Here is a 25,709-nt window from a genome sequence, read left to right as displayed (position 1 = left end):
TAGTTCGTTTTTTTACCGAGAGGTCGCCACTATCGCTCTACTGCGCAGACGCATATCGGCCCACACGCCAGCGTGTAGCGTGTAATGTAGCCCGGCTTTCAACTTTTCTCGGTAGATTGTTTACAATCTGCTTGTTAGCTTGTGCGATGAAGACACTGTGCGAGTTTGAATTTGAACACATTGTAAATTTGCCAACAAGCAGCTTGTAAAGTAGCGCAATGTCTTCGAGCCTTAAGACGGTGCGACATAGCCATTACATATTAAATCAGCATGAGTTTTACTTAGAAGGGGAGGGAAATCAAACTTTCCTATACCTACCTATATGAAGGATCCGACTATGAATTTTCAACTTTATCAAAAAAGGTTGAAAGTAGGGTCCCCCAGTAAATGGGCCTCCTATATGACAAGTATGCGTTTAAAATAGACATGCATAAATGAAGAGATCAAAAGCTAAAGGCATTGTCACACATTGAAATATACGTATAAAAATAATTATTTTAGTCTAGGTACATTATAGGTTTTATTTTATTATTCATTCAATATACTGAGCTACTTTGACCATTGTTATTTAGTATAATTTGAACACTTCAGAGTGACTGTGTTGTGCATTTCAAAAATGGGGAGAAACTGAGAGAAACCCTTTTGTTTCTTACCTATTCGCAATTATACCTACATAGATATCTATGTCACTACCTAATGCTTTATACCAGCGACGCATAAACCATGGTCCGTGGGCCGCATGCGACCCAAAATAACAATATTTCATCATAAGATTTTTCAGATGACCAAATTCTGATTTCCTCTATACTAAGCGCCCTCATGCAAATACATATTTACCTACCTACGTAATGGAGAGTGATTAGGGTAGCTGATATAATATAACCAGTGACGTCCCTAGATAAAATGCCGCCCCTAGGCAGCACCAAAAACCTGCCTCATTTTTTATACAGTATTTTTATCATCCTTTCACGAGTCCAATATCTAAGAAATGTGTTGTATGGATACATTACTAATAAAATGTCAGACTAATTATTCGCAACTCTGCACGTGTGGTTTCCATACGTTGACGGGCAACGAAAGTAAACTGGATATCGCGAACCCGATAAAACCAGTGAGCTGATTTCTTTAATGTAAAGATATTTTCATTATTACTAAGTTTTGGCTGCTATTTCTATATATTCCAAATAATTCTCCTTGATTTGCCGCCCCCAAGCGACGCTCAATCTGCCTACCCCCACGGGACGTCACTGTATATAACAGCTATTAAATTTAAAATACCTTCCTAATAAAATGTATGTTTCGTCTGGTATAATATATCAACATTTTTACCCATTGCGGCCTGTGAACAATTAGAAAATGGATAAATTATTATTGGTCCTTTCAAATAAGTTGTGTACCACTGCTTTATACGTATTTTATGTTCCGAATTATATTAGCCAGGCTAGGAACCCCAACCGCGAAACATTACAATATTTTGTCAAGTAAAAAAGGTTGTTAGTCACTGGTCATGGGTACTACAGTAAAATAGTCAGCCTGGCTATTAATTAATTGAAAGTGTAGTTTATAATATTAGTTTTTACAATTTATTTTGTTTGCCACCCCAAAGTCAATTATTTACAGCTGCTGGATTTTTCATACATGTCAACACTAAAATCTTTGAATGAAGTGTGAAAGTCACTGAATATTTTGGAAAGGATCTACTATATCTCAATAATTGAGATGTATATTGGGTAGGAATCAATATATTTAGTGAAAAACCTAATACAATTTTCCATTAACGCCTTGGCAATATTATTTATACATTTAACCGTAACTAAATAATTGCTGAGTAATATTATTACAACTTACTGGCCATCATATCAAGGATTTCAAAACTGGAACAAATGTTTACAATATAGTACACATTGATATGAAATGTTTATATCACAAGAACAGAGAGTGCTAATTAAGGATAACTATAAGTTTTTTATTGATTGTGCAAAGTGAAATCGCAGATCGGAATTCTTTTTTTATCCATCATCATAATCTGGCGTTTTCTGTCAGCTTGCCAAATGTCATTGCTTTGTTTTTCAGAACTACGTCACATTAGAAACAATTTTCGCCGTAAGATTTTCGATATTGTGCTTTGATTACTTATCTAACGTATTGCACAAAATAAATTATTGATAATCGATACTTAATTTGACATAACCTCCATTACAGCCATCCGTATCCATAGAAAACTGCCATCAACAATGATTTAAGAAAAGTGACCTAATGGTTTGTTAACCTTAAATATAATGATTTATATGTTGTCATTGTGATGACTTCTAGTTCCTTTGTTATCTACCAACGGTATTAAGAGTATCCACAACCATATAAATTCCAGGGTAAGTAGTAAACTAATTTTCATTAAATCATTTTCGTTTCTTTTACAGATAATAAACATTGTATATCAAGAGGGTTTTGGAGCTTGTGTATAGACATAATAATAGACTATTAGGTAGGTAAAATAATTTATTGATAAAATATTATTAACTCTTATTAGACCTTTAGACCTTCCCTAAAGAAGAATTGTGACATTATTACTGTCAAATCTCTCATATTGATTATCTTACAAATATGAACTTATGGGTTGTGGCGCCTGTACATGTGCATGGATTTACTGGTAACAATATCGTGTAAATTAAACTATCGCGACAAATCCAATTTGTCAAGCGTCACTTGATTAATAAGATTGGTGGGACTGTCAGCCCAGCCCAGCCCGTGCATGGATTTATTGGTACCAATATTTTGCAGTGGCGAAGGGTGAAGGTAGGCTGTTAAGATCCGCCATAAATAGTGCACATCAAACTCTGCCAGTCGTAAGTATTTGTTTTCATTGAAATAAAACTACAATTTACAGATGGTGTTAGTTAGTTTTTAAAATTCAATTAAACATGTATATTAAAAAACATATTAAATAATAAAGCCCTAAAACCCTGTGCCATAATAGATAATATAGTCAAAAAATACTCGTCTATATACCTATAAAATATCAAAAAATTATGCAATTAAATCATACATAAGTTTGAATATTTTATAGATAGAATAATATTTTTTATCTATTATAATTTGTTTTAGGCAGGGCTTAATGCATTTAAAAAAAATGAACCAACAATAAGTGTAATATGTATTCTTAATCCAACGAAAACAAGTAAGTATGTATGAAAAAGTGTGCACATTTTGTCATATCGCCCAAAATATACCAAAACTATTATGGTTTGGTTAGATGGGGCTTAATTGATTTTTAAAAACTAACCCAACACAAATTGTAAATTGTGGTCTTGGTTCAATAAAAACAAATATGTATGACTAACAAAGTTTAATGTGCACTATTTATGGTGGATCTCAACAGCCTACCTCCACCCTTTGCTACTGATATTTTGTATGGAGAACAGTGTCGTTTGTCACTAGCTCGGTCCGAGATCTTTGTAAGTCTCTCTATAGCATCGAAGCTAATGACATGATAAGCATTTTAGAGTAAGCGAGCATGCATTATAAATGGGGTATCCTAGTTTTGTGTCTAGACTGAAAACTTTTTTGACGAAGCCAGCTTACTTCTCGATTTCAAGATTTGTTTTTAATTAACTGAATATTGCAGAGGCGGCACATGCTAGAGCAGTGAAGTTGATCTGGAGGGATGTCGTTAAAGCCAAAAAATGTTGATTTCCAACAGACATGGCTGGCATTGAAGGAAACGGTAAGTTATGTTGACTGACAGATGTCAATTGTTTTATTTTCCTTTTAGTGTGATTCGTCGTTGAAACTAGAAAAATTTGTAAACTCCATTTAATCGAAAATTGACTTTGAATGCTATCAAGTCTCTCTTCTCTTCCACGGCGCTACATCCCGGGTGGGATTTGGCCTTCTCTACAACCGCTCTCCACTCACTCCGGTCTCTCGCCACACTTCTCCAGTTACCGAGTCTTCCTATATGAAGCCAGTCCACTCCTTGGCGCTCGTAACTTCAGGCATTCTCTCCACATGTCCCGCCCATCGTAGTCTTTGGGACTTACAGTATCTTATGATTGTTTGCTGTTCAATCAGCTCTTCCAACTCGTGGTTCATTTTTATTCTGTAGTTCCCATTTTCCATCGTGGGTCCAAAGATTTTTCGGAGTATTTCGCGCTCGAAGACAGCTAATTTGTTTTCCTCGTTTTGAGTTAAGCACCAAGTCTCACAGCCATAAGTGACCACTGGCCTTATAATTGTTTTATAAATTAGAAGTTTACTTCTTCGGCCTAGAATTTTCGACCCCACCAGTCGCTTGCAGGCATGCCAGCATTTATTCCCGAAGATAAGGCGGATTTTTATCTCCTCTGCTGTCTTATTTTGGGTATTTAGGCTGGATCCGAGATATGTGAACTTGTCCACCCCTTCATATGCATGCTGTCCTATGTCTATAATCTGCAGCGGTACCTGATCGCGTGTGTTGATCATATACTTAGTTTTTGACTGGTTTATTTGCAGCCCAGCGTTTTCTGCTTTTATTTTCATAGTTTCATGGTTGATCATCCTCTGTTTAGATCTACTTGTAATTACTATGTCGTCAGAATAAGCGCACATCTGCGTTGTACTGTTATCTACCCATCCTCTTATGTTGGTGGATCTAGAAAGCCATCTAGTGGCTGTTGTTAATATTAACTACCCCTCATGCAAATGGTGTAATTCAAATAAAATTGTAGCATTGTTTAATCATGCATGATTTAACTCCATAGTCATAGATTTGTACACGAAACTATAACATTTTTTAACTCTCCTGTAAAGTAGTGTTTTTGGAGTTACACAATTTTCTAGTTTCAATGACGATATGTAATACATCTGTATTTTGTGAGTCAGTTATCTACATCAATATTTATGTTGACATAACCACGAAAATTTGAATGTCTAAATAAAATGACCTAAATCACATTAAAATTATTAGGAAACCATCTATCTCATGTCCATGTCTAATAATAAAATTATTGGAGTAGTAATATTGGCATATAACTGTCGGCAGGTCCACGGCGTTGTGACATTGGGCAATGTGAACCGCTCCCAATGGAACAGCTGCTTCTCGGATGTGTATTCGCTGTGCGTGGCCCACCCCGAACCGCAGGCCGAGCAGCTCTACAACAATACCCGCCTGTACCTCGAGGCGCATGTCGCTGGCCTGCAGGAGAGGGTATCCGGAGGTGAGGATGATCAAGATGAAGATTTACTGCAAAGGTAAAATTTTACTATGATTCGGTTAATTACCACGTTTTTATTAGCTCGAATTATTGTTTGTCCACTACAAATTTTTTCTTGTGTGTCCTGTACATTTTTTTTTTTGTTTGTCCAAGATTTGTATTGGACGATTGAAGATTTTTAACTAACTTCCCAACTAGCTAGACATTTGCAACTTTTAGAATATATCGGAACATGACGACAATGCATTCTTTTAATACTTTTAGCCACTTTTAAGCAGAATTTAATTCATTTTCAGTTAATTCTGTTTTGTATGGAAAGTTATTATTGTTGGTTGCTAAGGGGGTCCTAGCAACAAAATTATTAATACATAATTATATACGTGCGTTACTATGGAAATCAATATGAAATGTCAAAATGACATTTCAGTATTCTATATTTATTCAGTATTTCTATCAAGTGCAATAAAAAGATTTTATTAATACATAGAATTGTCAAGTTTATATGATTCAACAGAAAATTTAAAAACGTGGTATATAAAAAGTTCTTTTTATCTTGTAATTATTTTTGTGTATTTTTTGTTAATCTAATTTTCATGTATTGAGGCCGAGACACATAGAATGTCACAAATTGCTATATGGATAACCCTTGCGATCGCAGGGATACATTTTGGATACGGTCACGATAAGCGAAATTTCGCGATGAACAAAGGATTTAAAAAATATGTGAATACACTTAAGAATCAACAAATTAAATGTCATGTATAATGTAATAATACATTTTTGTAATTACGTGAAATAATTACATTAATTTTGTTCCGGGTCGCAAAAAGGAATATAGTCAGCTTACTTGGCCTGTCTGCGACGTATCGGCTTACTTTTATTTCACTCCCGCTCATAACTTTATTATATGTGTACGAGCGAAAAAGATTGTGTGTGCTTGGTTCCATTCATGACTATTCCTGGCTCTTGTCACTAGTCAACACAAGGGCAGGATAAAATTTTTTATTATGAATTGATCGCCATATAATGAATGAATTCACAATCGCCAGGGTCACGAAGAAGGAGGGTTATCTGTACGCTATTTTGCTGTTCAACAGTTTCGAAAGAAAATGTAAACAGCCACTGTGTGTGTAAGAACCTGCGTGTACGTAGAACTAGTGACAGCTGACGTTTGTCAGTGTTAACTAAGCCGGCTCTCACATCAAAACTCGTCTCGCCTGCAACGTGTCGAATACGTCGATATGATGTCATCGTTATTAACAAAACACACGTTATTTTATGGACCTTCGCATACTGCTGGAATAAAAAATTTTAGTTTGAAAAAAATATCTGGAGACACATGCAACTATTGTCAAGATTTGATTTATGACTATTATTCCAGTCGAGATGATTTTCGATGTGCGACTGGGCTTATGCGTGACTCACGAGTATCCTAGAAAATAATAACCGAAAAGCAATGGATACTTTGCAAGCATTTTGATAATTGAAAAATACTTAATAACCATCGGGAAACCGAAATCGTAAAAATAGCAACAATGATGATTGTGGTATGCAATATTCTGATTAATTGTAGCTGTCATTCTATTTTGGTTTATGCATGTTATTTTGACTATATTTCGATTTAATGTAATTCAACATTTTATGCATCTCAGGCCTAAGAGCGGAATGCAGAAACATTTGTCATAACTAAAATTTCCTTAGCAGAAAACACTATGCAGAAACAATGTCCTTAGTTAAGATCATTTTTATTGAAAATAATACCATATTATTATTTAAAAATTCTCGTTAGGTAAATTAGGTAAATTATTTTATAATCGTTAAACGATGACAAAAATATGACAACTGCATTTTATAAATGCAATAACTATAAATACATATTAATATTTAATTATAATACTCTTATGTTTCCGTTATAAGTGATTATACGTGATTCCACAGGCACCACAAGATTTTTTTTTAACATGGTAACACTAGCATCAAGTGTCATTCTTCATCTGGTATTTTGTATTTCTGCGGGCTGGCGTATAAAAATAAAATAATATTCTGCAAGTACATGCCAAACGAATTAACACTATCAATATCCATATTGAGATACATTGTCAAATGAATTTGAGTGTATGGACTGTGTTATAGACATGCGAATTTATTTTGACAGCAGCTGTCAGTGGTAAATGGTAATACAGAAGGGGGCGTGTTCATAACAAAAGTAGTCTATGGTTAAGGATTCCTTAACTCTATACTCAGGATTGTCTATAGTTAAGTCATCCTTTTCGGCGACTTATCCTTAGGAACGAAATCTTAGATTGTGCATTCCGCTCTAACTGTATAGTATGTGTAATAATTATGTGAACATTCAATTTTAATATTCAATAAAAAATAAAGTCAAACTCAAGACATTATTGCACAATCCATTGTTTTATGTTGAGTGGAAAATCAACATTGTGTGCAACTCCGCCCAGATCCTTTGATTAGTAACGTACACAACATTGAGCGTGTCAATGGCTACTTGTACATGGGTATAAGATCGCACTTTGACAAAGACAGCCTTCTATTAGAATGGGACAGCTGTGCCTTTGTGCTAATGAACCCACTGCGAGTGGAATGTATCGCGACGTGGTGGGTACATTGGAAAAAAGGCGCTGGAGTGACATGTATGTACAGATGATTTTTAAACTGTGATATACATTTTCAGGTACTACGATGCCTGGAATCAGTACAGTCAGGGAGTCCAGTATCTTAACAGCCTTTATTTGTACCTAAATCAACAACATATTAAAAAACAAAAGGTATGTAAACTTCTATATTGTATGAGAATCACTATATGGAAAAGAAAAATTGTTTTATTAATGCTGTTTCCCTTTGAATTGTAGGTGTCGGAAGCGGATATAATTTACGGATATGCTAGTGGAATATGTCTAGAGATGCTGGAAGTGGGGGAGCTGGGACTCCTGAGCTGGGAGAGGGGTCTAGTCCGGCCCCTACGGCAGCGATTAGTGGATAGGATCCTGGCAGGCGTGCAAGCGGCCAGGGATCAACTCCCGCACAAAGCCCATGTTCTCAGAGCCGTTATTCACAGTTTTGTTGAGGTAACGCATTTGTATAGATGACGTCAATATATCGATAGACTTTCAAACAACTACTAACAAACATAAACGAATTTATAAAAAAATTAAATTCCTGTTAGGAGTCAATAGAAATTATATTGCCCTGCAAGGTAATTTCATAATTTCATCACACTGAGCTTAGTGGAATTGAAGTTACCTGCAGCATCATACCCATTTGTGCAGGTTTATTACCAGTCACACTAAGTGGGAATTTGCGGAGTTACCGCTGACCGGCTTTTGTCATTCAATGCTAATTACGATTTTGAAATGTATTTACATGCTTATTGAATATGGAACCGATACGAATTTTCTACATTTATCGACCTCGTTTTATAAACAATATTCTGAATAAATAAATCTTGTTTATATAATCATCAATGAATTATTGAACTTTTGGAAGAATTTGTTTTAAAAGCTCATCAACATCTTGATGTTATATTAAGCGTCAATGACATTGGGCTACTTTATGAGCTGCTTGTTGGCGAATTTACAATCTGCCTGTAAAGTCGCCCAGTGTCATCATTGAACAAGCTAACAAGCGGATTGTAAACAATTTACGTGGTGTAGTGTGTAGGTGCGTGTAGCGTGGAAAGCCGGTCAACTTTACACGCAGACGTGTGGGCCTATAGTAGTGTGGACGCAGTAGAGCGTAGTAGCGACCTCCCGGTAAAAAACGTACTACGTTCTGTCAAAATAGTCGCTAGCTTGTCGGCTTCTCAGCGAATGGAAAGTTTTGTGTGTCATTATCACAACCGCAGTAGCTGAATCGCCCGCTATTAAATTCGCCAACAAACAGCTTGTAAAGTAGCTCAATGTCATTGACGCATTAGATAGGATCACTGATACTCGTAATAATTATTAAAGTAGGGTTGTCATTTCTATAGCGGCATATTATGTGATTAAAAGTATTGTATCAAAACTTATGTGTTTGCCCATTATATTTACCTGAGAAAATGGCTTGATTGGCGTGTGTCAGGTGCAAGCGTATCGCAAGAAGCAGCCTCTGGCGTTATACATGGAGTTGGCGGAGGAGCCTATTCTGGAGGCGGCAGGAGACCACTGCCGGAAGTTGGCGGCTTACCTCTTACAGCGGTGCGATGTTTCTAATTACATGCGGGAGGTTTTGGTCGGTGAGTCTCAATTTTTCACATAAATAATATATCACTGTTTCCGATGATTTTCAGACATCTCTTTCAGGCAACATTTGATCTAGTTCAGTCTTAATTTCAGGCAACCAAAAATAAAATTGTGATCGCATTATGTTATAAAGCATGTTTTTTATGCTCACAAAATTTCAAACTCCTAAACCTATAAATAAATGCGTTATCATTCTTCAGACAAAACAGCTAAGTGCAGGTGCCAAATTTCCAATATCGTAAATGGAACAACTCCGGTCTTTGTATAAATTTTCTTTATATATAAAAGGGAAGCTAAAAAAGAGTATTATTTCACAGTGCAGCTTATTTGTAAATAAAAATTGTTAAATTCCTCTCGATAGTTTTTTTATTTCCTGAACAATTTGCTCCAATGCAGTTAGCTTGTTTGCGAATTAAGCAGTCGTTATGTGGTTCTTCATTTAATTTTTTTTAATGATTTCTAATATACAGTGAAACGTGAAAAATTGGACCATTTCGATAGTGCCTTTTGTGTGGAAAACATTTAATGTATAAAGATAAATATAATTCTGTGAATATTCTATATTATATGTAAATATTTTTCCGAATTTTCATTTAGTTAGGTTCTTTTAAAAGCCATGCCAAATGAAATGTCAAAAGTTTCAGTCAATACATAATATATAGAAGATATGAAAACAGTATTTGTGTTTTGTTTTATTCCTACTATATCGTAATAATATTGAACAACTGTAAGTATATGAAACTATTTCATTTTTTCATTGAATCGCAGGGACATTCTGCACTGCAATCTGACAGGACGTTTACCATATTGTGGAATAACATTTTGATTTTCTAGAGGCTTTGTTGAATTCCTCAGTTCGGTTCCGCTGCATCACATCAGAAATAAAATGGTTGAATTACTAACTAGCAATGAGAAGGATTAATTTGGATTTAGTACAAAAAGACTCTTTATTCAATAGCCCGTATGAACTATCGTACACTAACATTCTTAAAAAATTTTGATTTCAATATGTCATAATAAGAATGCCTGAATTGGTCAATGTGTTAAATAATCAGCTTTTATGTAATTTTGTTTCTATTCCAGGCCTAGAACAAGAAATGAATAGGGGTACTCAGTTTCTACACCCGTCATCGTTAAGCAAACTAAGAAGTGTCTACGAAAAACACATGGTAATTTACGAACTTTAAAATTGGTTCCTCATATAATTATTTTGTAAAAATTAAATTCAATACTGAATATCTCTATATATATAAAAATCTCGTGTCACGATGTTTGTGGTCGAACTCCTCCGAAATGGCTCGACCGATTTTTATGAATTTTTTTATGTATATTTGTTAGATATGAGAATAGGTCAACAAGTATATTTCATACCGCTAGGTGATTAGGGTATCTCTATCCAGAAAATTTTTCTTTTATTTTTTTGACAATTTTTTTTTTGTATTTTTTTTATTATTTGGCATAAAAAAATACCTATAACCTCAAATTTTCATTTTCCTACGCCCATCCTCCCATTTTTGAATCGCGATTTTATTATTTTTGTATGAACAAATTTAACCGTCGTTCGTATTTCAAACAGAACGAAATTATTTATGTTGTTGAATGACAGATGGCACTACGTCCGAGAAGAATTCAAGAGAAGCGTCGCGTCATTTTGACATTTCATTCGGCAAATCACAACGCAGTGCGTGCAAAATTTTGTACGATTTATTTTAATTTATCCATTTTTATGTGCGTGTATTACAGTGCACAATGCCAGCAAGACGCAAGGGGGGCCATTTGGGCCGTCGAACAAATAAAGCAACAAACATGCGAAATAGTAGAGTAGAAAGAACAGACGAACAAATCCAACAATATAACAAAAACGTGCGTGTAAGCATGTCGCAATTGCGTGCATCTTAATCACAAGAGGCACGAGCTGAACAAAATCAACAACGACAATTGGAACGGAGCCAAGCGCGCCGGTTCGTAGTTAACACGCAGAGCAAATGACCGACAACGCCAACAAGTACATCGAACATTTACATCCGCTTCGTTCCTTCGTCTCGCATTCGAGTACGAGCCAGATATTGAATATTCCGCTCATCCAAAAGTGCTGATTGGTGCTATGGACAAAGAATGTCCCCATTGTCATGCGCTCAAATTCAAACATGAGTCAGCCGGGATGTGTTGCGCATCAGGAAAAGTGCAACTACCAGAAATTGAGATACCACCAGAACCATTGAACAGCTTGCTCATTGGCACGGTTCCGGATTCAAACCTGTTCCTGAAGTCCATTCGCACATTCAATTCATGCTTCCAAATGACTTCGTCCGGAGTAACAGAAATAGTTCACAATACTGCGGCAAATGGTCAACAATTCCATTCTACGTTCAAAATCAAAGGTCAAGTATACCACAAAGTAGGCTCATTGCTGCTAATGCCAAACGAACCACATACATTTTTACAAATCTACTTACATCAATCATGTGGATGCACGTTGCGGCTTCAATAGCCTCAATTCGCCTAATGCCAGGCGCATCGTCGGTGAACTGGACGCCCTGTTGAATGAGCACAATGAATTATTGAAATTCTTCAAAGCACACATGCACGAATTGCAAAGTGACAATCACACTATTGTCATCAATCCTGATAAAACACCAGCTGGAGAGTACGTACGTCGATTCAATGCGACTGTTGTTGACAACATTGCTGGAATCATGGTTGGCGACCGCACATCGACGCGAGAAATCGTGATTCGAAGAAGAAACAATAATCTGGAGTTCATCACTGACACACACCGTTTATACGACGCTCTCCAATATCCGCTAATTTTCTGGAAGGGACAAGACGGATATTGCATAAACATTAAACAACGAGATCCTGTCACAGGTAATTCATTCATTATGAACATCATTACTCATTTTGAATTGAGAAAATGAATGGTTGATGTTTTTTTGTTTTTATCGGCGGTCATCGTCTACAGTGCTCTATTCCTCTTTCTGTCATAGATCCCATCCCCACACACTTACGATACATTCGTTACTTTTTATTTAACCCTCCTCCCGCTAACGGCATCTAGAAATGCCCATGATAGTTAAACCGTTCACCGCTAAGGGCATCCAGAAGTGCCCATAAGTTTCTACCTCCGTATTTTTGTAATTCGGCGAGTAATACAGTCGAAATTTGTTTGAAAAACTAGCTGGGTTATTCCTTTACTGACATCTGTGACTTTTTTTCAATAAGACTTTTTAGATAATTCGAAATTAAGCAAAGACACATACCCTGTCGATATTGGAGTAAAACAGATTTCCAATGATTGGTTTCAAAATTTACCGCTAGTTGCTTTGCGCAATTTGCGCCGGCGCGAATTGATGTTAATGATCTCATACATGAAATCGGCTAGTGCGGTGATAATTTTCAACAGTCGATTGCTTTCGTGTTGTGATTGATACATTTCAAAGTTTTTTACGGTTTTCTATAAAATTATTATTGATGCGCCATTCTGTTAATAATTAATTATGTGCGTTAATTCTTTAAATTAAAAGTGATTTTATGAATTAAATCAGTGGTTGTAAAGTGAAAACGAAATTATTAACACATAAATAATTTAAAATTCCTATAATAAATCTTTTGTACTGTATGGAAATACATACGAAAAATTGAGAATAAGTAAATAATAATCTGTAAAATATTTAAATTTAAATTAAAAAATGTAGAATAGATTTTCAAAATTCACGGCCACTCATTTTTATTTCAAGGAAAGTGATGATTAAAATTCTTCTCATTTTAGTCGAATAAAGAACTAAGATTAAAATTTAATATTATTGTGTAGTGAATTAAAACTTTAAATTTCCTCAAAACTGTTAAGTTATAATAGCATATTTAGTGTTTAAATAAAAATGTCTATCCCTGATGTTGAATGTTTGGATTCGGACTATGAGATGGAAAGTGATAATGAAGAAGCTGCGCTAGTAGAACATCCCGACGATGTTGACGAGCCTTCCAATATAGGCAGTGATGAAGGAGTGGCTGAACCGTCTACCAGTGCAGCACCAGACAGTTTACTCCAATCGTGGACTGCGGGTCCCTTCGTGCCGATCACATACGATTTTGATAGTTTCAACTCAGGCGTTAACCCTAGTGTACAGCTCAATGAAAATTCCACAGAAATGGAATTTTTTCGTCATTTTCTTAACAAAACAATAATGAATACCATAGTTAACCATACAAATAATTACCACAACCATATGCTCAACACACAAGCCCACACTCCGAATGCAAGGATCCATGCCTGGTATGATACATGCCCAGAAGAGATGTATGTTTTTTATGCTGTATCAATGTTGATGACAAGAAATCGCCATCTCACAATTGAAGAACATTGGAGTGCTGATCCATTATTAAATTCTAAAATATTTGGCCAAACTATGATAAGAGATCGGTATGAGTTGATTCTACAAATGCTACATTACTCTGATACCCAAATCCCTACTGGAGATCGTCTTTATAAAGTGCGCTCACTTCTTGACCACTGCAGAAAAATATTCAAAGAAACAATGCTACCAAACGAAAATCTCTGCATCGACGAAAGTATCATTGTTTTTAAAGGGAGATTAATATTCAAACAATTTATACCGTCAAAAAGACATAGGTTTGGAATCAAATTATTTGTGATTTGTGATGTGGAAACCGGTTATATTTTAGACTTTATTATTTATTGTGGTGTAGAAACCGAAATAAGTGATAGTGAACTTTTGGGAATATCTGGGGCTGTTGTCACCACTTTGATGAAGGATTATTTTGGTAAAGGGCATAAACTATTTTGTGATAATTGGTACAGCAGCCCAGAATTATTTCAGTTTCTACATAAAAAAAAGACAAATGCTTGCGGCACGGTACGTAAAACACGAAAGTCAATGCCAAAATTTGATAAACTGAAGAAAGGACAAGTAAAATCTCTTAACCGTGGCCCATTGCTCGTGTTAAAATGGCATGATAGGCGGGAAGTGCATATGATCAGTACCATGCACGATGACTCCATGGTACCGACAGATAAAATTAATAGGGCCACAGGACAACCCATTATAAAACCACAATGCGTTGTGGATTATAATAAAAATATGGGGACGGTAGACAAAGCTGACATGATGTTGAGCAGCCTCTCGTGTATGCGAAAGAGTCTTAAGTGGTATAAAAAGGTTGGATTCCACATCATAGATTTATTTTTATTAAATAGTAGCATACTTTACAAAGTTATCACCGGTAAAAAAATTAGTTTAGCTGAATTTCAATTAAACGTAATCCGGCAATTAATCGAAACATATGGCAGTGCCTCAAGACCATCGACATCACAAACTACTCGTGTAGTTAATAACCCAAAAAGAATTTTAAAAACAGAACTCCTAAGACATTTACCCCGTAAAATTCCTCCAGCAGTAAATAAAACAAAACCATATCGAAGATGTCGTGTGTGTATTGCTTCAACTACTAAAGATAAAAAAAGAAAAATGACGAACATTATGTGTGAAGCATGTGATGTCGCTTTATGCTCTGTGCCCTGTTTTTATGACTACCATGACAAAATCAATTTTTGAAATATAGTTAAGCCATAAACATTAATTAGGTGTGACTGAAATATGAGACCAAGTTGTAAGGAAATAATATAACAATAACGATTGTGTGCGTTCTGTGTTGGTGTTAAAAAACGTGTGAACATTAATCATCGGCGCAAGTGTCTACCACTTATCCGGTATCATAGAGGCCACTTCACTCTGCGGTATGTACTCCAAGCGTGCTTTATTATGTATGACAGAATTTCTTAAAGCTCTGTTGCTTAATTTACGATCTTTTTGTTTATTTTCACATGCTGTAAAATTAAAAGGAATGTTTTATTATAGCTAGAGCCACTCAGTGGATTTTTAGGTACATTTTTAATGACGTTTCGGTATGATTTATGAATCGTAAAAATCGCAGCGCGCCCGAACAAGTACATGAGCGAAATTATGTCGCGATAAAAAGGTTAACAACCAAAATATTCACTAGAAATAATTTATATGGCAGAACAACGTTTGCCTGGTCAGCTAGTAATATTATAATAGTGTATTTGAATGCTGTCATTTTAAGTAAGTTTTATTTTTGTATAGGTGGCAGAGCATTTAAGTTTCCTCCACGCCGAATCATCAGCCATGGTTATCGAAGAGAGACCCACCGATCTTAGAAACGTTTACAGCCTTTTGAAAAGCATACCGAGCGCAATGAGGCCCCTGTTGGACATCACATTTGATCATATCAAGGTTCATTTCATTCATTATTAATTTAAAACGACAATTACTATCTGTTATGATCTGAGATAAAGTTCCTTTTTTGAATGGCTGAGTGTAGTGATTCATTAGATATCCATTAAAATTTGAAACTCAAATATATTCGAACGATACATGATTGGATAAAATCCCACGTCTCGAAAAAAACACATGTTATTTTTCAATGTGTGATTGATCCAGAACAAAGACGTAATGGGCTGAATGGCTAACTGTTCCTGATTGAAATTGTTCTTCAGTTCCTAAATGAACTGTTCCTCATAAATAGTATGTTTGAAACAATCTCCACTATTTAAAGGCCCATAATTTTTAATGAACATAACTTTGTAAATCCTAAACAACTTTTTCTTCAGCAGGGCTGATTATCTCCAAAATCAATAAATATGATATGTCGTATTCAGGCAGTTAATTATCCACTGACTTAACACAGTCGCCTATAATCTTTAACCACAAGCTGTCAAATTTCGTTGAGTAACACAGTTAACATCTCTGACTTGATTCCAAATGCATCCAATTAGAATCAAGTAAGGTACAGTGCATTGTATCAACAATACTTATTGTAGATAACCGCCTTGCTTATGGAATTATGGATATCCATGTTATTTTGGAGCATTAAAAATAACAGAAATGTGTTAACTATTTCGAATAGCCCTGCAACCCTTTTTGTTTTGAATAGAATTTCCGAAATTAAACAAACTTTCTATACTATATAAATGACAAAGATTTCTGGTATTTATGAGGTCTACAAATTTTTCCATTGTATGGATATAGATTACAAGGTTTTGTGGATTAATTTTGGAATTATTTGACGGGATATAGATCGAAGAGATAGACTGGCGATATGCTCTTATGGTGATAGCTGATAAAATCCTAACTTTATAAAAGTGAAGCTGAAAAAAAAGTTACTGAGGCTAATGAATGAATTAACTAGTTATTTTGCAACGCATTTATAGCAGAATTCACACGTTCAGCGTGCACTGAGCTGTTTATACCACGAGTGCACTGAGGCAAATAAAGAACTATCTAAAACAATCATATGTACAATGGTTTGAATCTTGTTTGATTTGCTTCAGTTATTAATTTTATATTTTGTAGGAACAAGGGCTCCGTGCGATGTCAGATCTGAAAGGAGAGAGTGCCCACAATCAATTTGTTGAACAAATGCTCACCATACACACCAAATACAGGGATCTTTTTGCTCAGGTATGGATTATTAATTTTATTTGTAGATTGAGAAGTACTTGTTATTAAAATTCATTATAATTGAGTTTTCTGTAATATGCTTATATACTTATTTAATATTATTGTTTGTATGTTGCAGGTGTTTGACAGTGACCAGGCATTCCTAGGTGCATTAGACAAAGCTTGCAGCGCAGTTATAAATGCCAGACACAACGATATGCCATGTAGAAGTCCAGAACTTCTTGCCAGGTGAGATATATATTTTTACTGTATACATATTACAATGTCTAAATCTCAGCCAGTATTCCCTCTAAGTTGTGTGCTTGTGCTCACATACACAAACTTTTGAGAAATCGGTTGCCACACAATCAAGTTAAAAATTGAAATAAAATTTGTGAAAATAAATTGGTACATATTATTTTATTTCAAAATAATAACCCGGAAACGATTGCATGTAGCAGATTTTCCTGTATCTAGAAATTCAATACCACCTCAATTCTGGGTTTTTTTATACCCATCCCATATTAAAAAATTTAAGCTAGTCCCCGGCGTGTCTGGAAACTTTTACGTATGCAGTTCGCCGTATTACACTTCACCGTGAAATTTTGTATCGGAAATATATGGCCGTATATTAAAGACAGTCCAACCTCTTTGTGTCGTACAGTACTGATATAAAATTTATATCTAAATAAAACACGGTTCTTGTCGGTTTACACTTTACAGGAAGCCAGCCGCAAACAAATTTTGAAAATAACCGATATACTGGATTATTTGTTAGGGTAGGTGTTAGGTTAGGTTTTCACTCTTGAATTCATGAATTTTGCCAAAATCAGATATGAAAATTGAATTAATGTTCATATTGAATCTAATAAAATTGGATATGGAAGATATGGTCATCTCTTTCCGTTAGGAAGCTCATAGCGAACCGTGCCACAGTGAAATGTTTTACGAACAATTTACATATAATCGGTCCCCAGGGTAACACTAAAAGGTTTGTGCCGATCTGCACTATAATCGTACATACATACCTATTTTAAAATTTCAAAGGTAGTTTATGATCTAAAAAAGATTTGTTTATAAACCATAAGAATGGTCAGTTTTATTATACATGTTATATCTCTCAGGTACTGTGATGGCTTACTGAAGAAGAGTTCGAGAGGTGTGTCAGAATCTGAAGCAGAAGAGCGCTTAGCTTCTTCGATCGTCATCTTCAAGTACATTGATGACAAAGACGTCTTTCAGAAGTTCTACGCACGTTTGATGGCCAAAAGACTGATTCACCAGCAGAGTCACAGCATGGACCAGGAGGAGGCTATGATCAATAGACTTAAATTGGTAATTAATACCATTGCAATTATTTTTTAACTAAACTGCCATATCCATCGCAATGCAGTGGTGATCGGATTCCGATGTTTAAGTCCCATTCAGTCCAAATAAATTGTTCATGTCTTCATATTGTTGTTATGTACCTCCTACAATCTTGGTGTCTAAATTGTTTGCAGGCTTGCGGTTATGAGTTTACAAATAAGCTGCTTCGAATGTTCACCGATATAAACTTATCAGGCGATCTCAATTCTAAGTTTGTTGACTTCTTGAAAGCGCAAGGGGGTGACCCCGGCATGGGCTTCAGTATACATGTGAGTACCTACAATACATAAATAGTTTAAGGGGCTGAAATTTAAAGGGATAAGTGACATATAAGTAAATAAATGAGTTACGAATAATTAAAAATGGTTATTAATTTCAGACTTTTATCCCTTGAAATGTTAAAATCACTAATAAATATGAAGAAATATTTTTCTTGATTTAATAATAACATATTGTGTTATGTACTAGACCTCATTTATCACTGGCGAAGGGTGGAGATAGATCTGAAATAAATAATGTACACTAAACGTTGTCAGTCAAACGATCTACGTAAACTATGCCATAGTAGATAATGGTAAAAAAAAAAAAAAATTGATCGTTTATAGATAGAAGAATATTTTTTATCGATTATGGTTTGGTTAGGCAGGGCTTAATGAATTTAAAAAAATAGCCAACACCATCTGTAATATGTACTTATTCTTAACTCCCTACTCCACTAATGGCACACGAGTGTTTCCTTTTCGAAAAGAAAAGAAATTACTTTTTTATATATATTTAAAAAAAAGTCTTACAAATAATTAATATAATATAAATACGTACTTATATAATATTTAAAAATAATGACGACATAACCATGAGTATTTTCTTCGGTTTTTTATTATATTTTGTAACCTTGTTATTAATGAGTATTTTGTAACCTTGTTTCCGTTTCTGATAAAATTTCTTTCTGATTATCAGTGGTGACTTATAGTTCGAATCAAATTAGTGGAAATCTTTCTATAAAATGGTTTTATGAATTTTAGTGAATATTTTGATTTACGGCGAATTTCGAATTAACTGTATTTTTATTAACAGGGTTTTACTATAATTTGAGGATGTCTTCTCTTCTAATGTTAATAGGTTCTGCAAGCCGGTGCGTGGCCGCTCAGTGCGGCCCAGGGAGGCGCCAGCAGTGCTCTACCCCCACAACTAGAGAGACCCATACAGCTATTCGAAAAATACTACCATAATGCATTCAGTGGGAGGAAACTCACCTGGCTGCATCATCTCTGCATGGGTACATATTTTGTTCTTTGATGCAGTGGTTATCGACTTTGTTATTTCATGGGGCCTCAATTCTCAAATCTTGAAATCAAAAAGTCACTCATTTTTACTTACATGAGTTTTGAGCGATATTTGTTTTTATCATAGCTATCTCCGAAAACCTAGTTTGCAGAGGTATATCGTCAGAAATAAAACTAGAATTCTCCGAAACTAATATCCAAGCTCCCAGCTCCATATTGACAATTTTTGTTTTAAATGTACTTTTGCAAAACATCTCAATTATACTCTTCCTCTGCCGACGTAAAGTTAGATTGATATCGAGCCCTGAACGGGTATGGAGTACATGTAAACTTCTTCATAATATCTTTTTGAAAGTTTTTTTAAGCGTGATTTGCGATAGCCGAAGAGCAGTATGTTTGGTTGAAAATTTGTTATCGCTAGAAGAAAACAGTCACTGTAGCACAATAATATTATGTATCGAACAATGTAACCGTACATAAATAAATTGAATTAAAATTGCTAACGGTTTTTAAATTTTTTGAATATTTTGTGCCACACCAGCGCCATCTTTAGATTAATAAAGCCTGAGCATATCTTTTTGCACAAGCAACGAGTGGTCCAATGTTCAGCTGTCAAAATCAGATCCCAGATTGCTTGACATATTGATTCGCCCTTTATCGTTTCGAAATGAATTATGAAAAATTCTCAAATAAAATATATTAATAAATTATAAATAATATACATTCTTGTTATTCATCAGCATCTGTTATTCTTCACACAAAAACCGGTGTTAATATCAATTTCCAAAAAATATTTAGCATTGATCTATGCATTACATTTGTAGAAGGTGTGTTAATGCTAGTGTATTATTTATCATGTAACTTATCTATTCAAATCAAATCATTCCCTGTGTGAACACGACAGACGCGTCAGTATGAGCACTCTATAGAAAAATGACAGGCAATGACAGGTCATCCTCAGACAACAATGGGAGGGGCGGAAAAAGTAGAACTAGTCGTGAATGTATCAGCTTTCTACTTGCCGATCACACACATTGAAAACTTTTGCTTTAATAAATAAATGATATTCATAGGTATCAGTAACAAATCAATAAACCTTTCTCATATCAGGTGAATTAAAATTATGCTATCCCCGTCGGGCGTACTATGTCACGATGCAGACAGCTCAGATGTCAGTAGTGTTGGAATTTGAACGAGCGGACTGGCGGACGGGATCCGAACTTGCCAAAGCTACACGACTGCCGCATGATGCTCTCTCCAGACACATTGCCGCTTTGGCTGAAGCCAAGCTGCTCATCACCGAAGGGGACTTAGCCGGTAAGTAATGTTTCTGACCATACTGAATATAAACAAAAAGGCTTCCAAGTTAAACACATTTTTACGTTTCTTAAATTAATTTAAAAAATACATTAAAACTGTGAATTATTTTATTCAAGCACTTATGAGATTCACAATAATTTTAAGATGAATGACCGTTTAATAACAAACGTTTTTTTTTTAATAATGTATCAGGTTTTGGTACATGTACAATACCAAATCTTGATTTGATACAATTAGAGAGATTTCAAAGTTGACGCATTACGTTTTTTTAAATTAGATGTTTTTTAAATCATATTTAAAATAGATTAATCCTATGAATTATTAAAAAAAATCTTTATAATGTTCGATAGAACTTAACCGGCTCTATAGTAATATCGTGAGGTGTAGAAAAGGTTAATAAAATATATATTAATGATAAAAATAATAGAATATATTTATGTAACGTAAGTTATAATAAGAATCAGCTGTTTAACAGAAGCACATTTTATAAATCGTGAGTTTATCTTTGAATTTAGAAAATATTTTTTTTCTTTTTACTGTTTTTACTAGTGACTAGTACAACTCGCGAGTGGAGAACTACAAGGTTCTAGGTGTTTGTCCTTGATGAAACAAAAGTAACAATCTTGCGGCTTAGAATACTACTTCATTGTTGGGTTTGTTTTTTCAAGGACGAATACTTTGAACCTTGTAGTATTAGGCTCGCGAACTATCATAGCGCTTGCACATTGTCTTAATTTTCAGGTTGGTGACTTTTCTCAATGAGTCGACAAATTGCAATAAACATAAATAATAATAATTGTTTATAATTTACTTTAACTGCTAAATGCCTTAGTTAATAGTTTATGTTATTGACGATTCACATATTGTATGATTGCAGATCCCGAGAGTGTCATCCGGCTGAACTTAGAATTCACAAGCAAGCGAACGAAAGTGCGAGTAGCGGGAGGGGGTGGCGGCGGAGGCGGTAGTGGAGGGGGCAACAGCGCCCGCGAGGAAGCAGAGAGGACCGCAGCCTCCGTTGACGAAGACAGGAAAATGTATCTGCAAGCCGCCGTTGTCAGAATTATGAAAGCTAGAAAGGTATTATCAGATCATCGAACTTACCCAATAAAATATACCCCTTTGACATACTTTTTTACATTTACATTATATTATTACACCATACATTTAACTTTGTCAAAAGTCGTTAAAATACAACATTAATTATTATAAGTATGACATTTCAGGCTTAGTGTATATTTTGATTACCGCGTACACGAATCTCTAATGTGCAAAGCCTAAAGCCTGCTATATGTGACAGGTCGCTCAGTTTATGGTTCGTAAGCAGCGTTGCCAACTTGGCATTTTTCTTGCCAGATTTAGCATTTTTCGATAGGCATCTAGCTTATGGCATTTTTATTAGCATTTTTTGATGCCTTCAACAGCTTTAAATGTGCTGAAAGCTAGGTTGCTAGGTTTTTAGTTTATTTATTCAGGTATTTAATGAAGGTAGGTCGGTAATTGAGAAATAAATCAATACAATGAAACAATATGAGCATTCTTGGCATTATAGTGATATATTGGTATCAGTGGGTCTATTCTATACTTATCGACCGCTAAAGTGATAAAGTGATAGATATTATCAAACTTAGGGTAGGTTTATATCAAAGTATTAGCACTTATTGTAACAATTACAATACATTGGTTGTGATTGTTGCAATAAGCGTTACATTTTAACAGTGCCTCTCTTGCTGTTGTTAAAATATAGCACTTATTGCAACAATACAACCAACGTGTTGTAATTGTTACAATAAGTGCTAATACTTTGATACAAACCTAACGTAAGTTTGATGATATCTATCACTTTAGCGGTCGATAAGTATAGAATAGACCCACAGATATTATAATTTAATGTGTGCTTAGGTATGTGGCATCGGATTGACGATTGTCGGAGATTCCACTTTTAATTATTGATTATCTTGATTATCGCAGGTTGTTGGATTAATTAATTATTTTTTGTCAATTTTGAAATGAGTTTCTCAGAAAATGTGTTGCATGACGTATACCCATTTTTTTCAATTTTTGCGCTTTTTTTCGATTAGCAAAAACAGGTTCTTATTGAAATTTTATTTTAAATGTAATGCGGTGAACGGTGTGCGCTGAGCAATGCCTTGTAAACCCCTTGCGAATTCCATACATCGCCCTCAGGCTTTCTCTCTAAGATGTTGTGCTTTCTATATATATCTATTTTCAATATCGAATTAAAGACAGGCATCAGTGGGAGGTATGCGTAATTCTTAAGCGTCCATATAGAATGGGCCTAATCGTGAAAGTCTTAAGTAATATAACTTAGAATAGATTTTTGACATGTGATAATGAATTTGAATGTTTTTCCTCAGGTATTAAGGCACAATGATCTCCTACAAGAAGTGTTAGCCCAAGCGAGAACAGCATTCGCCCCCAACATTGCGATGATCAAAAAGTGTATAGAGTCACTCATTGATAAGCAGTACATCGAGAGAACGCCCGGCGTCAGTGACGAATACAGCTACGTAGCTTAAAATATCCTTACCATACTTTAATAAATCATTATGCATAATACATCCGTATTGGTAAAGTTGTGAATAAACTGAATACAAACGAATTATTTTGAATTTTGTTACGGTTTGTATTAATTATTTTTAGGTCATATACAGACTAAGCAATTATGTTTCGTGACCCACGAACTGAGTATGTTAGGTCCAGTGTACTAATAAATCACACTTCCAAGAAGGCAGAACTGGAGTGTTAACTGAACGTTGAATCTCAAGGTGGCGGAAAACAATGTTTACAGTCTCAGTATGTCTACAGAGTTTACTCTAAACACCCAGGGTCTCATGTGTGAACATGATAATACAATATGCAATAATACATTGACAATGTGTTTGGTTGATTAACATTTAAATATGAATGTTTCTTGATGTTGCTTAGGGCCCTATGCATAGTGGTACATATTTAAATAATAATGAGGTCTAGCACTTAACAGGTGGCGCCGCTGGCGGGGAAACATTGAAGAAAGAATGACATCTGTCTACATATCTAAACAGAAATAAAATTAATATAAGTTTGAATGTTGTCTACTTGTTTTTGACAAAATAAAATGGTTGTATGAAAACAAAAGGTACTGATTATTTACGCAAATATAAAAGACATCCTTGTCTTATTTCATTATTCACATTAAATTATTGTGCATTTTTCATACGTTTACCATTGTGTGTTAATAGTTGTTTTGCTATCTGTCATCTATGGAAACCGTTTATATTTGGTTAGGTTTAAATAACGTCGACATTGTATGCATAGGGCCCTTAGTGTGTATGAAGCTTTATTAACAAAATTGTTTTCTTGATTTTTATTCCTAGGATTGTAGTATAACATTAAATTTACTTGAATTCGAATTTTATATTATGATATCCCAATAGAGTTAGAATTGTGATAAAACAAACTGAACCATTAATAATATTAAGTTATTCACAACTTTACCAATGGAAAAACAAAAATACCTGCACATTATATTGGCGTCATTTTTTCACAGTAACTTTGTACCGTCGTCGGTTAATACTTTTATTTACCGATGATATTTACGTGCAGAATAATAATCAAAGAAAAAAAAATGTGCAAACATTGAAAACGTTTGTGATCGATCGATTTACGTTACAAAAAAAGTAAATATTAGAATTATGAAGTGGTTTTTTATGTGTTGTACAAGACTCATAATCCTCACTGAAAAGAGGGCAATGTTAGCATAATGAAGACATCTTATTTTTTACATCTATACAAATTATGGGTGATGTTTTATATAAAAGTTTCACAGCAAATTGCCAAATTGTGGACATTTTTTATAATTCTTATGTGTTTGTTCTGTGGAGCAGTGACTAAAACCTCTTACCTCTGCGTTCGATTTCCGGACTGGGGTCGTTATTTTTCAATCAATATATGATTCAATGAATTGATTGATTTGGTAAAATCCTTGCAAAAAGTTTATTAACCCGTACTTTGCACTGGACATAATTTAAACATGCTCAAATGAATAGGTATGTTGCGGTGGACATGCAAATATTTTGCCGCAGTAAATTCAATAAATTATAGGTACGCATTGAAAGGTGATCTGACATACTATATATTAGTTCCTTTTTTGGTGGTCAACAAACTAGGTAGATCAAATATTATACGTTGAATTATATACATTTTTTTTTTTTTTTTTAATAAATTGTACTTAAGTAGCTTTATTTTGCTAACCATGTTAATTTTGTAATATAATAGGTATGTAATTATTTAGAAATTCTATGAATTTGTGGTTTTAAGTAGCTTTTTTGTCGTGAAAGTGGTTTTCTTTGGACATGATTGAGAAAAATCCTGGGTATATCAATTCTATTATTAAATTTAAATGTTATTCTATTGATAAACAAATTTTTATTGTCATTATCAGTGGCAATGACTCGATAGTAAACGATTATTTAACATATCGATGGCTCAGTTCCATAGTACGATAAGTCAAAAATTTCAAGTTTTGACTTATGTTAGTCATTATATTCGTATATCGCTCCTCTTCAGTTCCACAAAATTACTAGTTGTCCCTCGTAGGGCTGATGTTTTTGTCACTTTTCTACAGTCAGTATAGGTGAGTCAAAACTTTGATCAGCCATTACTCAAAACTTGTAATTCCTAGTTGTAGCACTATGGAACTGAGCCACCTTGACTGAAAATAATGTAAATATGACAATTTGCTAAAAACAATGCAATTCTCTCGAATAGTGCGAATTGATTTATTAATGCATCTGTAAATATAATGTAAGAAATTAGCGACATCTT

The 25,709-nt window shown here is 34.6% G+C and overlaps 1 protein-coding gene and 1 long non-coding RNA gene across 2 annotated transcripts in view; both read left to right on the top strand.

The window, feature by feature from the left end:
* The window catches only part of LOC147065109 (uncharacterized), a 459,822-nt gene that overhangs the window by 311,898 nt on the left and 122,215 nt on the right, over nt 1-25,709 (top strand). The gene's annotated exons all lie outside the window — the stretch shown is intronic.
* Nucleotides 1,617-24,871, top strand: Cul2 (cullin 2). The gene is made up of 17 exons (XM_085956694.1): nt 1,617-1,730; nt 2,418-2,482; nt 3,623-3,721; nt 5,021-5,229; nt 7,885-7,978; nt 8,063-8,278; nt 9,273-9,426; nt 10,517-10,602; nt 15,556-15,705; nt 16,825-16,932; nt 17,051-17,160; nt 18,036-18,246; nt 18,414-18,548; nt 19,399-19,555; nt 20,673-20,879; nt 21,760-21,962; nt 23,261-24,871. Exons 3-17 carry the CDS (start codon nt 3,662-3,664, stop codon nt 23,420-23,422), a joined length of 2,262 nt encoding a protein of 753 aa, XP_085812820.1. The 5' UTR covers nt 1,617-1,730; nt 2,418-2,482; nt 3,623-3,661; the 3' UTR covers nt 23,423-24,871.

The sequence above is a fragment of the Rhyacophila brunnea genome, unplaced genomic scaffold (genome assembly GCF_057557595.1).
Source record: "Rhyacophila brunnea isolate RB1 unplaced genomic scaffold, BYU_Rbru_1.0 scaffold_6, whole genome shotgun sequence".
In the NCBI taxonomy this organism is placed as follows: Eukaryota; Metazoa; Arthropoda; class Insecta; order Trichoptera; family Rhyacophilidae; genus Rhyacophila; species Rhyacophila brunnea.
Note: the sequence above shows the minus strand (reverse complement) of the source record. Positions and strands in the feature narration are given on the sequence as shown.